The 17,638-nt window shown below is 40.8% G+C and overlaps 1 protein-coding gene across 8 annotated transcripts in view; it reads right to left on the bottom strand.

Moving 5' to 3' along the window:
* The window catches only part of CHCHD6 (coiled-coil-helix-coiled-coil-helix domain containing 6), a 116,405-nt gene that overhangs the window by 68,986 nt on the left and 29,781 nt on the right, over positions 1 to 17,638 (bottom strand). For all 8 annotated transcript variants that reach the window (XR_003251796.1, XM_026055056.1, XM_026055058.1 and 5 more), the window contains one exon: positions 6,061 to 6,144. Coding sequence is in view for 7 of the 8 variants with exons in the window: in XM_026055056.1 (XP_025910841.1) it covers positions 6,061 to 6,144 (84 nt within the window). In the remaining variant the exon portion in view is untranslated. The remainder of the gene's footprint in view (positions 1 to 6,060; positions 6,145 to 17,638) is intronic.

A 17,638-nucleotide genomic window follows, 5' to 3' on the forward strand; every position in this document is an offset into this window, starting at 1 on the left:
CAGAAATGACAAGGGATTCAAATGGAGGGGTGACCCTGGCGCACCACAAGGGAGACTGCTCCAGGAACAAGGATCGAGACCAGTAAGAACAACAAACAAAAGTAAGTTCACCTTTCTCGCATTCTTTACACATCCTAAATGCTTTACAAACATCAATTAAATGGTAAGTGCAAGGGCAAAAAGAGATTAATTTAAACAAACCAAACAAGGTGAATGCCACACACAAAATTACAAGACCTGGGAAGCTAAGCAGAGAAAAAGGTGCAGTCAATCTTATTAATAAAAAATGGTATTTGTTTAATGCATTCCTTTCCCACTTGCAGAAATACACCACAGCTTATGAATACCTCTTCTGCTACTTACTGTTCTGAAAAACTACAAACAGAAAATGTTGCATATTAATGTACCCACAGCTCGCAGTAGTCCATAGCCACCTAATAAAAGATAACGTGGGAGCTGGAGCTTAGGAAAATCCAAACAAAGAAAAGAATCAATCTATAACAAGGAGTTTCACTTCATCTGCCAAGATTACCTTCAGCCCCTCTGCCGCTTTACGCTATTCCAAAGAGCTATCCGTATTTCGCTATGCTGTAGCGCTGCCCTTAACCTTTGTCAGGTTAGATCAAAGAAAAGAGGCCAAATAGCAGAAGGAATCAAGCAAATATTTACTTCGGAGAAAGTATACAACTAATATGCTAAGTGAAATCCACTGACATCTGAAGGATTCCAGGAGAAGCTGCATTTCTTTCTTCTTATACTTTGGCAAGGATGTTTCCACTATTTGGAGAAGGCAGGACAATACATATACAGAATACAAATACTTAATACAAATCCCAGTTCTGTACAGTATACATGTTAACTATTTATACCAAGCTCCCTCTCTCCTTCATGCTTCTCTCTAAAGCATAGAGCATCAGCTTAAGCTTTTCAAATTGAGTGTTTTTACAGTTTTCTCACAGAATCTCAGGCCCAACTCTCATTCTATCTACCCAGAGAAATACTAGAGTACAAAACCTGCTTAACATTAGTTGAGCCAAGACCTACGCTTGGGGAAGGTGGGGGGGGGGGGAATAAAAAAACACCCACACACAGAATTACATGAATGAGATGCAAAATTACTTGGATTAGCCTCGTGCTGAATGCATTGCTTCTAATTCAACAAGTTACCAAGGTCTCATACTGGATTCCTTATTGGAGATTAGTCACATAGGAAACACAGTCCTGGAAGGGAATGTCTCTATCATCAGTTCCAAACTCCTGCAATTACACGTAGTCATGGAAGAAACTGACAGTTCAGAGGACCTATTTCCTGTAATTTTCTGATTACCAAAATACTTTTTAAACATCCCAGAAAAAGAGACTTGTAAGCAACCTGGGAAACCAAACCCCCTGCCCAATATAATGAACTACTAGAGGAAAGTGGGGAAGATGAGGGACATCACCAGCGTCATGATCCACTGCAAGGAATTTGTTCAATCAAATTTAATAAAGAAAAAAAAAGTCTGAAAGTACACACCACACTGTGGGCAGAACAAAACCTAACACTCTACACACAGACACGCACCCTGACAATCTAATATGGAGGATGGAGCGGAGGAAGAATACCTCCCAAGAACAAATCATATGATAAATTTAATCCCAGCATAACTACTTCACCCATTCAAATCTGCACTCAAAAGACCTGAATACCACTGGAAACAGTAGTGCACGACATTCGCTCAATAGGAGTCAGAAGTGCAAATCAAGTGTTAGGCGTTATTAGGGAAGAAACAGAACCACACAGTGATTCTCACAAGGCTACTGTATAAATCCTTGGTTCACCCAAATCCTGAACACTGCTTSTCCAGTTCTGCTCCTCACCTCTCAAAGAGGATTGAGTAGATGTGGAAAAGTTTCAAAGACCACCAGCAAGGATGATCTAAGTAAGGTAAGTGAACTAGAACCTTCCAGCCTAGAAAGAGATGGCACTGGGAGATATGACAGAGATCTCCAAAGTCGTAAGAGGCACGAAGGGAAATGGGGACTTATCTGTCACTGTCTCTTCTTCATGAGAACCTGGATCAAATTAAGTTAACAGGAATGTGGTTCAAAACATGTGGAAGGACAAGTTTGTTCACACAACCTATAGTTGAGGTAGGGAACTGTTCGCCACAAACTGAGTTCAAGAGAAAACTGGACAACCTGATGGAAAATAAATCCATTTAGGATTAAAAAACACACAAACATTTTGGGAAGTATCTGAACCACAAGTGACCAGAGGCTGAGAAAGCATTTGGGGCAAGTATCATATATACTGTTTTTGCAGTCATCCCTGGGCATCCGCTTTTGGTCACAGTCAGGAACAGTGTATTGAACTAGATGCGTCTTTGGCATGACCAAGCATGGATGCCCTCACAGTCTTACGTCCTCCAATGCTTTAGCAGAAAATTAAAAAACACAAAAAACAAATTATCCACATGGGGAGGATGGGGGAGGGAAGAGGAGGAAAGTGACTTTCTTGAACTCACAAATAATGAATATTTCTGCTGAAACGCTGAAAATATTTTTATAATACATGCCCTTTGCCATGAAAATATTAATATAAGAGAGCGCTAGAGAAACTGAGTTTAAGATCTGTTTGAAACAAGGTATACCCATAGTTCACCTCATGTAAAACTAAAGGCAAAATGCTTTTAGCATTTTTATAGCTTTACTGTTTCACAACACTTTGCCCTCCCATTATAAGCTATTCCATCCTGTAGATGGAATAACTGAGATAGATGGGCTAAGTAATTGTTTCAAACTCCCAAAAGAGAAACAGCTATTAGAATATGAGAAGTTTTCTGCTTCCACTTGTGTGCTCTGTCCAGTAGATTACAACACTCTTTTTAGAGATTACAAAATAAAGGGATAATGTATTCACACAATCTGCTGCATTCAAGGGAACTACTGAGTTCAATTGTGGTCAATACATCTCAAAGACAGAGCAGCAAGGGGAAAATGGCCCGAAGACAAGCAAGTAGAATGAGAAACCTCTAAAAATCGTTCACACAACCAGAGGTTGAAAAGGTGAGGACTGCTTAGCTTAATGGGAAGATAAAAGAGGGAACAGAGCAGAAGCCTACAGGTAACCTATAACAAACAGAATTCCTTTTATCGCTTTCACATACAAGATAATAAATGAAAACAAATAGTTGAAAGTGGTAACAAAAAACAGATAGGCTATAGAGCTGCTATAGGCTATATAGTTAACCTGTGGAACCCAATGCCGCTTGATATTGAGGCAAAGAGATAAGCAGAGTTCAGAAAAAATGGCTGTGACATTTAGATGAACGATGAAAGTAACTCAAGTTCCATCACAGTGAATAAAAACACTGAAGGAAGATAAACTCTCATGCAGGAAGGCATGTGTCAGCCTCTAACCGATAACTCTTAGGAAGACACTTTTCAAAGCTGTTCTTTGAAAGCTTCTTTTTTTTCTTTCTCATCTTTCTTTGAAGTCTTTGAAAACCGACCACTTTCAGAAGAGACAGGACAGTCTCTGTGTTTGATCCCATGAAGCAGCTACCACGTTCTAAGAGCTATGCTCCTCAGATATAACACAATTATCCTTAGCATCCTACCAGGAAGGTACTTAGTTCTCTACATCAACAGTTAAAAAAGCATCCTTCAAAACCAAATATGTAAGTCTCCTACTTTTGAATTCTGTTAGCATGCAGAAATGGGGACCAAGTCTAACCAAGGGTATGAATAAGCACAGAAGAAGGGGCAATTCCCAACAGCTTGTTCCTTAGGAGGAGATATTTAGGCTTCCTAACTCCACAGTGAGCCAATATTTCTATTCATCCCCAGTCCACTGCCTCCAGACAACCACGTGACCCCATGCCAAGTGACCATCCCATCTGACAGCAAAAAAGGAAGCAAAATCTCTGCTTCAGAGCTCCTCCCCACCTCATGCCCTTACTGATGTGTTTTTTTGTTTTAATATATTATATACACAAACGCACATACATATATCTTGAGAGAGAGAGAGATTTATACACATACGCTCAAGTATATATACATATGTGTATGGAAATATATAAAAAAGCCTGAGTTGGAAGGTTTTAACATAGTGGAAGGAAAAATAAATAAATAAATGTCAAGGTCTGCGTGTATTCAACAAATAAAAGCAGAATTATATAAAAGCAACAGCTAATAAAAAAGATTGTTCTGTGCTGTGTTTCCCATCTTTCCAACCATTATAGGAATAAAATTATCCATGGAGAAGATCGAAAACCTTTTTCAAAACTAATACAATTAAGCTTTATTACACTGTTTCAAGTACATTTCTCTCCTCTCCCTTCTAGCCCCCACCACCTCCCACTCCAATCTACACTAACGGTTGGAGGCATTCTTCTATTTTATTACCAGCAAAATGCTAGTGTTTAAGGGTCAGAAACTATCTAGTGTTTCAAGAGAGGAAAGAAAACCTGTTCTTATTATCTACTTGCTATTGTACAAGAACTAGAAGAGAGTTTCTATACATCTCCACAATTTGAATAGAAGTACAGGCTAGCCACCTTATTCCAGAGTGAAGATCCTGCACTAAAACATCCATCACCTTGTTGAAAAAGTTACTCTATAGCAAGAGACACTGATCTGAAAAGGGAAACAGAAAAATTAACAAAAGACCTTAAAAGGAGGACAAAGCAGCTTGGTCAAACTTCTCCCAACTCCACTGTCCATAAAGGACAGACACATATACAAATTTTCCCTGCAGTTTCCACTTCATGAAACTAAATCTGGAAGGAAGCACATAATAGAAGCACACAGCATGAGACCAAGAAATCGCAAAAATTCCCTTTGCGTATGAACATATGGACAACTGTGATAATTAGAACGATAGCTGCTAGATTGTTTGCAATTTCACTGAACAATCCCCATTATCTAGAAATAGAATTTAAAATCTGAATGCAACACTGAGTGGTAGTTTTAATAGTTTATTTTTTAATGAAATGTATGGATGAAGTGTTGCAAAATTGTATCATGTGAAATTGCTCACGGGCATGTTCCACCATCAATGGTTTGGAAAAAAAAAAGCTGCATGGACAATCATGCAGTAGCAGAGAATGAAAAGGGGCACGAGATGTGCCAATAACTTCCTATCATTTCTATAACCTGTAATTTTCCAGTGTTCCATATTCATCATCATGCTGCATGTTGGTAGTAAAGCTGACCGATTTCTCTGTCTTTTTATGATTCACCTTTTTCATTGCTTTGCATTTCTTTTCAGTCACATAACGACTACAAGTAGGATGTATGCAGCTCCCCGTCAGGAGGTCTAATTGCTTCAAATTGGAGAAGATTATTCTCTACATTTATTAAAAAATAAAGACTACTTATAACATTATTTCATTTTGCCAGGAAGTGAAAAACGCATTAGTTCATAAGGAACAGCATGGCTGCTCCTATTTTTATGGCATCAATTTTTAAAAACTCATCATGGTAAACAATTAAACAGAGAAGCAAATCCCACGTTTAGGGGAGAGATTCAAATCCCTAAATGGATTTTAAAGGTCATTTCAGGCTTAAAAGATGCTTGACAGTGTCTCTTTAAATCATGTTCATTTCAAAGGCTTATCCAGCAAGAAGCAGACAGTGCACTGCAGCAACAGACTTTGAACTGTTGGGCTCCCCAGAGAAAAATTAATAATACAACTTTAATTCATATTTATAGCAAGATTTGTGATTTTTTTTTTTAATTTAGCACAGGAATTTTAACAAAAGGAATGAAAACAAGGCAAACTTAGCTTTCACCTAAACCCCACGGTGAAAAAGAAAAAGTCTGAACTATTATAAACATTTTACGTTATCCAATTAAAACCACCTATCTTTCAAACAGGAATTGTTTAAAAGATTTGGTTCATACAGCTTTTTCATGTAACTACGTAAAGGTGGGGGGGCGGATAAATAATGAGAGCTGGCAGTTCCAGATTTTGGCACAACGCTTCTCGTTTCTCTACTCTGTAGATCCACTCAAATCCGTGTCCAATCCCACTAGCATTCAGAGGCCGTAAATGAAAGACAGCCTAGCCTTACCTTCCTCTCAATGCGGGCCAGCTGCTCTTTATAGAAGGCCTCTTGCCGCTGCAATTCTGCCTCCCTGCCTTGCAGCTCCATGGCCTGTGAAGAAAAACAAAAGAGAGCTTCAGTAAAAGAAGAAATTAAAAAGAAAAAAAAGTGTGAAGGCAAGGAAAGCACATGGGATGCAGACTGGAAGGAAATCAGAAAATCCTGGTTGCTCAGGACCGGTATACGGGATTCCTCTAGCTGGAACTTCAAGCCTTCAGTACTCTGGTTCATTTTGGACTATTCCCACAAGTCTGAATTACTCTAATTAGTATCATACTCAAACTCATTACCTCATTTTTATTTCTCTTCACTAAATGAAAACATCTAATCCTAGGAAGGTGACACTTCTGGACCTTCCGACTGCTTTTTTCAGAACTGCACATTATCCAAGCTTGTAGTACCTTAAAAACAACCCTCAAACCCTCTACTTTCTAAGCACTTGCCTCTTGGAGGGTCAGAAAGCTTCTACAGATCTAATACATCCCTACGACCATGAGGGAAATCCCAAATGCAAGTCTATATTATAGCATTTTGAGAGAGACACATTCTCACCAAACATGTATTTGCTTTTTTTAAACACATACTTCAGAATACCATGACAATCCGCAATTCTCTTCGTATGCTCTCAGTGCATACACCATCACCACCCCCAGAGTTCCTCTGACTGGGTGTTGCCCAAATTGCAGCGGGGAGGGGAGGGGAGGGAATCAGAGAATTTCTCTTTTCTTCCTTCTGAAGTATAAGCTTGACACTTCCAAAACAGCAAACGTGGTATACAAACACTTGCTTAAAGTAGTTCATCAACTAGACAATGCTCAAGAAAAAAAATAGTCTCTGTGGTTACAGCAACAGCTTTTCCCTTTTAGCTCTTTACAACTGGCAGTATTTCATTGTATTCCCACCCCTAAATTGAACTAGCATTAAGAAAACATGGCATTGATGGAACTAAAATAAACTTTGCTTTAAAGCTTGAAAATACAAAGCAACAATAGCAAGAAGAATGGCACTTGTGTCTCTCCCCCATCCCGCCCCCAAAAAAAATCTCTGCAACCACATACACTATCACCAGGCAGAAGATCTTTCAAAACCAGAACGATTAGCCTGTTTAACATGAACACAAACCCTTCTAATCTGCAGCATTGCAGTAGCACTGCTCTTAACTTTTAATGATGACGGTACAATCATAGAAATGCTGGTCCAATACGATTAAGCAGCTGGGACAGAAACATCCCCGTAGGCTCAGACCTGTCATTTTATGGCCACCAGCCATTGTTAATGAGAAAAATTACATCTGAAAGTAAGCTGCTGTGCATTTGCTTCTTCCGACTCCCCTGTAATGGAAATATGGTGGTATAATAGGGCTAAGAAGAGATTAAGCTAGGCAGCAAGGGATGGCTAATGAGTAAGCAAATAAATTCAGAGTGCATGAAACCTGGGGGCAGAGAGAAAGGGAGGTGGTTTTGGGGAGGGGTTTTTTTGTTGTTTTTGTTTGTTTGTTTGTTTTTTGGAAGGAACGAGAAATAATCTTGGTTCCCATGTTTGCCACCCCAGCCAACATGGCCAGGGTAAGGCATAAGCGCTATAGACCCACATCTAAGTCTTTTCACTCCCAAAAATGCTTGATTAAAGGCAAAATCTCTGGCTTCAGTTTAACCAAAGCTGCTGTATATTCTCTGGCCTGCAAACTGACTGAACCAGGACAACGTAGAGGGTGGTGAGCTGTCCTATACACCTAGCCTAACCGAACAGATACCACAGCAACAATGGGGGCACTGAATAGCAACTTTTATGTGCCAAAATTACTGTCCTTATTCTGACAGGAGAACCACAGAACTATCTTTCTGATTTGATATCCATCCTCTACGAAGAGAGCAACTAAGCAAATGTCAACTGAAATGAAACCAGCAGAAGGAGGCAGGGTGGCCTGGTGGGAAACCAAAGGACCTCGATTCTCCTGCTAGTTTTCTGCATAACACCCATAAAATCAGATTACTAAACACATGCCTTGCATTCCCTTAAGGGGAAAATATATATATATATATATATATACATACATATATATACACACACACACACATATATATAAAAAAATAAGCAAAAGAAAGAAAGGTAACACAGTACTGACCCCTCTCTGCACAATTCAGATGGAAGGTGATTCAGGTGTAAGTGTAATACAGGAAGGGAACTGCCAAAAGATCATCACTTAAAAAAAAAAAGTTTCTGCTTAATCTAAGCAAGGAATTATGTGGCAGTGCTACCCTCCTGGAGTAGCAGACTATTTTGGGAGCACAAAAACAGTATGTGTAGCAATCCTGGCAGGCAAGAGGCTTTAGTCCGTTTCTGGCAAGATATGGACCCATGCACCCATCTTCTTATCCCAGGAATTTGCCTCACCTCATCCAATAAAGAGTTCACCATGTTTATCCATATGACACCGCCACAAGGGATTGCAGCACAAATGCCTAATCTCTCAGATGGGAAGCTGAGGCGCAGGGACACTAGAGGTGTGTTGACCTGCGTGACGATAACGCCCCGCGAACTCCCAAGCAGATCTGACTGGGGCTGGGATGCCCAAACTGGAAAGTGCCTCCATAACGATGCACCCTGCGGTAGGCAAACATACCTGAAGTGACTGGCCTAGAGTCCTGCAAAACCCACATCTAGCAAGAATGAAAACCAGAGCTCCCAACTGCAGATTCTGGCCTTGTTACGCACACTATTCTTCCCTTCAGTACCACTCTTCCAAATAATTTTCTCCCACATTATCACCATTAAATTGTACAACTCAGACATATTTTCTATGCCTTGCTTGTTTTAGAGAGCTGCTGCTGTTTCAGACCACTGAAGTAATATTCTATTTAGTGACAGATCTGCTTGAAAGTTGCTTTCTGTTTCCCCTCTAGCCCCAGCTGTTATTACTGGAAACTTTAGTACACTTTATGACGATGTTTGAAGTATGAATGGTACAGTCAGAGCATGTGTCATTTGAAATATTCACTGTTCCAAACTGGGTTAGGCAACAAGGGAAATTTTATACGAATACAGGATATTTATTAAGAGTTCCTCTAGTCCTGCTGCTTATTCCCTACCTAAAGTCAGAAGCCTGTGATGTCCCAGACAGAACTGGCTGCCATGGAGATGATTACAATTTCGCAGGGGACTGAGACTGCAGGTGGCAAACAAAGCATCAGATACACTTTTCACACAAAGGCCTTTAGAACTAAAGAATGGATGGAGGAGGAAAGACATGTATGATAACACACTGGTTTGGAAAAAAAAAAAAAAAAATCACATATCAGCTTTCACATGGAGAAGCTACATCTGAGCTTGAACACATCATGCACGAGATGACCAAAGTCCACGGACGATAACTAAGAAACTGAAGAGAAAAAACACAGCAGAGAGCGTGAGGTAGAGAGAAAAATGAAACAGAGAGGGAAGGGAGGTGGAGAGTAGTTAGACATGGAATACATGAGTAAACCCAGAACTTGGAATTTTTTTTTTAATATATATGCCATATATATTATATATATGGCAAAGCACATACATGGGACACAAGTATTTGCAAAAGAGCATGCGCAATAGGCAATTTCCCCTCTGTACAAGGAGAGGCTATAAGATATATTTTAAAATTCTCAAAAATTCTCTGTAAGGGTGCCAGAAGCTAAAAGCACTACATGCTTACAAAAGGGCAGTAAAGGTACATCACTAGCATGCTCCATTGGCTTCCACGGGCATGGATACACAGACTGGTGCAGGGGGTGAGGTGGAGGGGTGTCTTTCAAGTTCTTCCTACTTTTTATCTTTACACTTTTTCCATGACCCAAAATTTTTCCAGGTTATTTAGGTGCTGCCTTGGATCATGACCAAGAGCTAGGGCACAGCTATGTGCAGCTCCCCACCTCCTCCTCCCCCTTTATCATGCAACCCCTTTAGAAGCAAGCTGTGAAACCACTTACATGTCAACCAATAGGTAATTCACAGCTTTACAACAGAACWATTCGAGCACTGGCCAGCTAGATCACAGACAGGCCAAAAAAGATATTTTTTAGAAACTTCTTAATTGAGGTAATGAAATAATATTGGTTCATTGTCAATGAACAAAGCAAAATACTCTTCTAGCCTTATCCCAAACTGAAACCAAGATACCATGCATTAGCACTAGAGTGTGTAACTGGTCTTCTGGAATTGGGCTCCACTCTGGCTGCATCCATTCACAGATCAGCTTTGGCTTTTTCCCCATAAAATATCATCACCAGATTTTTACTACTTTTAATCACAGTCTTTTCTCATCACCTTGTTAAGCATGACAACTAGGGAGGAAACCTGCTAAAAAGGGGTTTCTTGGCAGGGTCAAATGACAGTAAGGAAAGTGGCACCCGGGAGTAAAGTGCAGCAATAGCACAGCCCACAGCTGATGGCTACCATCAGGCTGCCGCTCTCAGCAATACTGTTGGCATTCTGGGATTAGGGGAGAGGGCAAGGAAAAGAATCTGCTGAAGAAAAACTCTTTCCCTGCAAAGGATAAGCAGAGCTAGAAGGAAAGGTCCGTACCACAGTCTATAAAGAGCTTCCTCAAAGGCAAGTCACAGCACTTGGCAAGATTATTCCAAAAATATTTATCATCTTGGCAAAACACATTCACCAGTCACAGACAAACTAGCGAAACGATGCCTAGAAAACAAAATCAGTCAGAGGCAATCCAGGGAAATAAGCTAAAGGATAAAGGAAGGATACTTAAGTCTATCAAATGCCTCGTTTCTATATCATTCTGTCTTCGCTGAGAAGAGCTATCGGCTTCCCCCAAAGATATCTAGTAACATCTCTGCAGTAGCACAGCAGAGATGTTTTGGATGGGTACCTCAGCTTGCCTCACTTCACAATTGCAAATTCTCATATCTCATGCTTTCCCATTTTCCAATCCTGGCAGCAGTCTGGGTGGCAGGGAGGGGGAAGTGCTTCAAGACTAGAAGAAGGAATTGACAGCAGTGCACTGAAGACCAGAACTAGCTCCAAAATTAGCTAGCTGGCATATTCCTGACCAAGTCTAAAGGGAATGGCAGACCTGGAAGGCCAACACGGGAACAGTAAGACACAGCTTGAGTATATCATGCCTGAGACTTAACAGCAAAACTTTACAGAGAGGGCTGTACGAGATGAGTAACCATGGGGGAGCACTGATTCAGCCTTCACTTGCATCAGCAGTAACATCACCATCAACAACGTGGAGTTGTCTGCAGCCACTATTCCAGACACGTGAGGCTTACAAAATCACCCGCTTTTTGTCCCTTCTCTCCTTCTGTTGAAGGCAGGAGGCTTTTCTTGTTTTCTTTTAACCCCTGATGCAGACTCATGCCCTTAAAAACCAGTACTGGTGTAACCTGCATTTCCTCCTGTTTCTGCTGCTCTCTTAGCCAGCTACACACATCACCAAATCATGTTTGGTTTCAGCAGCTGTAAGCTACACAAAAGGAACCAGTGAAAATCTTTATGGAGGAAATAATATGCAATTTTCTAGCTGAACACCTTTTAAAATGTAATGACAGAAAATAAAATCCTGCATCTGTGCTCAGCAATAACAATCTGTACGCGCGCAGTAACAACATGACACTTGGAATAAGCAAGATCCAGACAAAAAGAGAGCTTACCAAGGCGTCCAAATCCGCAGGCTTGGAATAAAGAGAGCGCAAGAGAGAAAGGAAAGGAAAGAGAAGAAAAAGAAATCAGTGATTTATGGAGGCCGCCTGCTGCTGCACAATATAGCTCTTAGGATGACAAGTTCAGAAAAGTTCCTTAAAAACAAGCATCTTAAACAGTGCAGCACTGTCCCCTGTTGGGAACTGCGCTATTAAAGCAAAACAAAAACAAGAGCACACACACACACAAAAATAAACACAAAACAAAAAAAAACCCCAAGACTGTTGCAGCATCCCCCTATAGAGGGGATGCTAGGCAGAGACGGACGTGAAGCAGCCGGTGTCAGGGAGTCATGCAAGGCACTGCACAACGTTAGAGATGCTGATATCCACACCATACACCAATGAACAGGGCAATGCAGGGTGTATTTGGAAGGAGGCCAACGACTGCACTGTTTCCAAACTTCCTGCAAAGAACATGCATCTTTTTGCAAGGGCATTTTTAAACACACAAGTGATCCTAAGTAGCAAGTCATCATCTTTGCTGGGCGATTTCAAAGAGTGCTTCCTAACAAAGCCAGCTGACTGATGAGATTTCCAGCCAGATCTCCCTTCATAGGCAGGTGAATTCATCTTTAGTTCACAGTCCAAACCGCTATGCCAAATACAAGCTGCCTTCAATTGCTTCTCCTTTTGTCAGCAAGCCAATTTAAGGACTTCAGGGCGAAGACAAGCAGATCAAGCAAGCTGCAGTATCACCTCTTATTTACTTATTACTACTTTTTACTTACGCAATAACCCTGCGGCAGCAGAGCAAGTACAAGATGATAAACATTTCATGCCCATAAACACCTCCTTTTGAAGCCAAGGCGTTTACGAGGCAGCCACAGCACTCATTTGTTGTCAAGGGCTGCGAGCCTTCCCTGCCTCTCAGGGCTACATTCAATCAGCCACACATTTGCTAAGCAGGAACTTCACAGAAGGGCTGGCTTTTTTTTTTATTAAGATTATTTATTTGAAGGGGGTTGACAGGGCAGGAGAAATTTTCCTCTTGGTCATAGTTCAGTGCCAGAGGGAGCAGACAGGGGAGAGCAATATGTTTATGGGATCTGCCATCATTTTTATGGCGCAGAGCAACAACTTCAGGTAGCTGAGGGATGATGTGTCATCAGCTATGTGCCGTCCACCCTCATCCTTTGCAACAGCTGACGGGGGTGGAACCGAACATCTACAGTTCAGCTGGGGGAGGCCAACACCCTCCTCTCTGCAGACAGGCTCRATATAACAGCATCCAGTTGTTGGACAAACAAACCAATACACAGCCGGTGTTCACTGGTATCCTCTGACCAATCGTGACAAAAGCCTGATTTGAAAAATAYTTTTCTTCCTGATGATTTTTACAGTCCAGACAGATGTGCTTAGTTTTGTTTTTTACATTTTATCAATTGCAAGGCTGTCCATCCTCAGCAGATGGACAGGAAGAACATGGGGCTCTTTATGGTGTATATTATTATTAGAGTAGATGGGTCACACACATAGGTAGCTCTCTACTGATTTTATATCTGTCATCCCTGGGTAACCTAAGCCATTAACTGTCACACTCCTGGTGGAAAAATGCTTGCCTGGCAAAACGAACAACTGGTACCAACGCACATTGCTGAGCAAGGAGAAGGAATCGGCCCTGTCGCCAAGAAACGGCCCCTCTTACATCAATATAACACACAATAGTAGAATTACAGTCCAAAGAGAGAAAATACTGTTGCTAACACAGTGCATCTATTCTGTAGGTACTGCCAAAGGCTTTAATTTTGTCACATTTCATGACGCTAAAAAACTTATTACTCCAAGAATAGATGGATATACTCCACTGAATGGAAACAGGAAAATTCAAACAGGTTTAAATGCAGTAGGACATGTTCCTGTGTTGGGAAAAGTAATTACATTTAGAGTGAAGCAAAGACTAAATAAAATATAATAATAAAAACGAAAACTCAAAAGGGCTGCTGGGTTAAATCTTGCTGCCTAGTAAGTCTATTCCAACATCTTTTAGTAGATCTGTATTTACCACCGCTGATTGATAATAAAAGACACAAGGTGCCCAACTAATGTTTTCAAAGTTTCTGTTAGCTGCCTAAGAAGGGAGCAGCATTTGGGTTACTTGCTTCCTAACCAGCTGAACTTCACTTTCAGCTCCCAGCTGCAGGTTTTTGAGTTTTATAATCCTTGCGCCCAGACAGCCAGCTCTTAGCACTCTTGGTCAGGACTGCTGTGGTTTTGTGCTAAAACAAGGGTTAATTTCTTCTCCAAGTAACCCACTAGACAGCAATTACAGGAAACAGAATAAACAGTGGACTTACTCCTTTGGGATCAAAACCAAATCAAGATTCTCCTCTTCACTGCACTGGAACCAAAAGTTATTATTCAAACTGGATCTGAGGCCAAACCAGCYGCCCCTATTCTAGGTATTCACATGGAAAAAGACACAGTCCATTTGGATAACACTGGTTAGACATGGGAACTATGCAAGTAATGCATCTGTGCTTCTGAAAACTTCACATCAGAGCACTGATGCTGCAGGCAGGGAATAGTATCCCATATGTATCCACAGTCCAGGTCCCACTGAAATCATGTATACAGAGACAAATTAGTATGTCATACACAGGAACAATCTCCAGCATCTTCTTTTCCCAAATCCATATACCACATCACCCATACATGACTATCACTGCAGGCACATTACCCACATCTGTGGTAGACAATAATCAAAACACAGTTCTGCAGCCGGAGCTTTGGAAGGAAGGAATCAGCACGATAAAGCAGCGGCCTGAGGAAGGGCAGTGCCTTCGTCATTCATTGACCTGACTGGAACCAGTAAGTGCCCAGTTTCATTCTAGATGCCAATCATCTTGCCACAATTAGTAACACTGTCATATAATTAGTCTCACTACAGCATATCCAACAACTCAGTAATCCAGACTACTAGGTAGATTTCCTACTTAAGAGCTCAATAAAGAGTATTTTTAGAGGCACTGCCAACTTTGGGAGTGGAAGATAGAGTGGGAGATGTGAGAAGTGAAAAGCAGCAGGTGCCCAAAACCAAAGACAGCTGCTGGCAACAACTTTTGCACTCATGTCAGGATCTGAAGAGTTCTGCAGCACATATTCTAACATCTTGATGACCAGACTTCATCACTGAATGAGCAAAGAGTCCCTTTTCCTTAGGGCAGTAATCCAGCTCAACTTTTTCATGATGATAAGAATTAAAGAATATATCTAGACATCCAGTATCTACTCCAAACCCTTAAACACTTCCAGTTTAGTGGAAAATTGAAGCAGCATCAATATTAAATGTAATGAGAGTCAGAGATGTAACCAACTGACAAGGGAGAGGGAGCAGGAAGAGAGACAACTGAACAGCAATCAWTTTTAAGGAAAGGCTGTGATGAAATTGCTCAACTCTAATGTATACAGAGCATACACTATTCTATAAACATGAAGATGGCAAGCAGCAGCAAAGCCCCTTGCCCTTTTATGATTCAGGGACAACTGCACTTTTAATACTTAAGGCATTGCTGAAAATAGGTTTGCAATGCTGACAGTTGATAGTTTCCATTTAAAACAAAATAAAGAGAAACCTATTTTATCAAATCCAAAAGTAAGCCATCTGCTTTCATTGCTTGCTTTAATACTTCAGCCCATTCCAGCATTCTCCTTTTCCCATCACTGTTTCTATACATGCATACATACAGAGTTTTCATTTTGCAGGCTGCCAACAGACAGGGCATTCAATGTCTATAGAAATCTTTCAGAGAGTGTAGGCTCTCCAGAGACGTATGCTCAAGATGCTTCTTTCTGAGAGCAGGTGAGTCAACAACCCACTCTAAATTTTCACCTCTTTGCTTAAATTCCTACTCTGCATATTAGGCACAAGAACCCCCAAGTCCCTAACCAATTTGGCAAAAAACAGCTCTCAGGAGAGGGCATCATGAAATTCAATATTAATTATGTCTTTCCTATCCCCAAACATATTTGTGACCCTACTGAGTCAATGAGGTATTTTCTCATAGAGCTAGAACCAAAGACCATTCAACTCCTTTTGGGTTATTTCTAGCTCACCATCATTAATACCAACTCCCACTATGCCAGTCTAAGGGTGGTATATGGCTTTCTAGGGATAGAACAAACAGGAGGATAACAGTTATGTGTGCCTACATCCCAGTCTCATTTCTGTGCTTGCATCTGGGGACATAGCTTTCCTCTTGCCAGGTTCTTAAAATGGAGCTATATTAGCTTCCAAGTCAAACAAACACAACCAATATTTTGCAAAAAATCAAGATGACATGCATAATCAACCCACATGCCTCAGGGCAGCACAACYGATGAACTCCACACTTGCTCCCACACACCACATGCAATTTCTACCTGCCTCTGAATGCAACAGATATCTGTAAGCACCAGCCAGAGAACACAGGTTTAATATAGTAAGTGAATCCAGGGTTTCTGCTACAGGATTACAAATCTAATTTCTTTTTGTTTAAAAAAAGATTTTTCTCAAGTACTACACAGTTTAAAAGAAATGCAGTTGACTTTGAGGTCACTTTTTAATACAGGCAAAGACAGTCTTAATTATATGCTTGAGTAAGAAAATTCTTGAAAACCTTCAAAGTCATGGTCACACATCTCCTTTGTCTGTCTCTTTATGACTCCTTCTGCAGGTGGAGACATGAGGTACACTTTCAAGTATCACAGTTTATATTTTTACCCAGTTGTAAGTTTTCCTGTGTTCTCTAGTCTTTCACCCTAGACATATGCAAAACACGCTTTACTCAGCATTGCAGGGTCAGCACTGCATCTTTCTGGAAGCAGAATCCTATCTGCAAGCTTACGAGATAAATATGGGAAAGACACACAGTAATCAAGATTTATATTAAATCAAGTGCATTCCAAAGCCTTACAGAATGAACCACAAAGAACCATAGAGGAGGGGAAGTTTAAATAATGTATGTATATTAGCACATGCCACTTATCATGCTTTTAGTAAGGTGTTACATATGGAGTAAAGTGGAACCAAAATATTCAGAAAGATAACAGACTGCATGGAAGGGAAAAGGATTGAGAAGTGAAGAACTTCACTGCAATCRCCCTCATTTACATGATCGCTAAACAGAGACAAGTAGTCAGCACTAAATTTCCCTATCACCGCATCTGAAAGCGTACGTCTGTCTTGACCTGCAGCATTCCCTACATCCTAGGCCTCAGTCAATGTTATGAAAAGGCTGCCAATTAAGTTGTGGTTTCGAGCTATAGAAAAAAATGTCCACTAGAGACCGATTCTTGCTTCCAGAGCACTTGCTTCCCACCGTGTGTTTTAGGAAGCCAATATGCTGGTTCTCAAATACATGCACTACTCACTCCCTACAAGGCTACGATCAGAGAAAATGCTGCAAGGTAGCATCTTTTAATGAAGGCCAAGTATATCATAATGAAATCATCTGCAAAAAGAGTGTAGATTCAGCAACAACAAGGATTTCAGGCTATTGTAAAAATAAAGAACGCGGTTTTACATTGCAATCTGTAGGGAAGGATTCTAACAAGAGCAACTTGCAAATCTCTGTCACTGCCAGCAAAATTTTGATTTCCATTTGATAGGACAATTTGCAAACAGCAGTTTTCCACATTGTGCAAGGGCTTAACATTTGTAAGAGCTACAAAAATTCAATGCTGATTCAATGCCCATTTACTGGGCAATGCAACGCACTCTTGTATGCACTAGGAAGCATAAGAGCTCAAGGCCGCTGGCTTGGAAAAATCTGGGGGAGCGAAGACCATTCTCTAAGAAGGAGCAGTAACTGTTAGTCTTTCATCAAGGACACAAACCAGGGGTTTCTGCTATAGAGAGGAAGAAGGTT

The sequence above is a fragment of the Apteryx rowi genome, unplaced genomic scaffold, assembly GCF_003343035.1.
Source record: "Apteryx rowi isolate R43461 unplaced genomic scaffold, aptRow1 scaffold_98, whole genome shotgun sequence".
Lineage (NCBI taxonomy): Eukaryota > Metazoa > Chordata > Aves > Apterygiformes > Apterygidae > Apteryx > Apteryx rowi.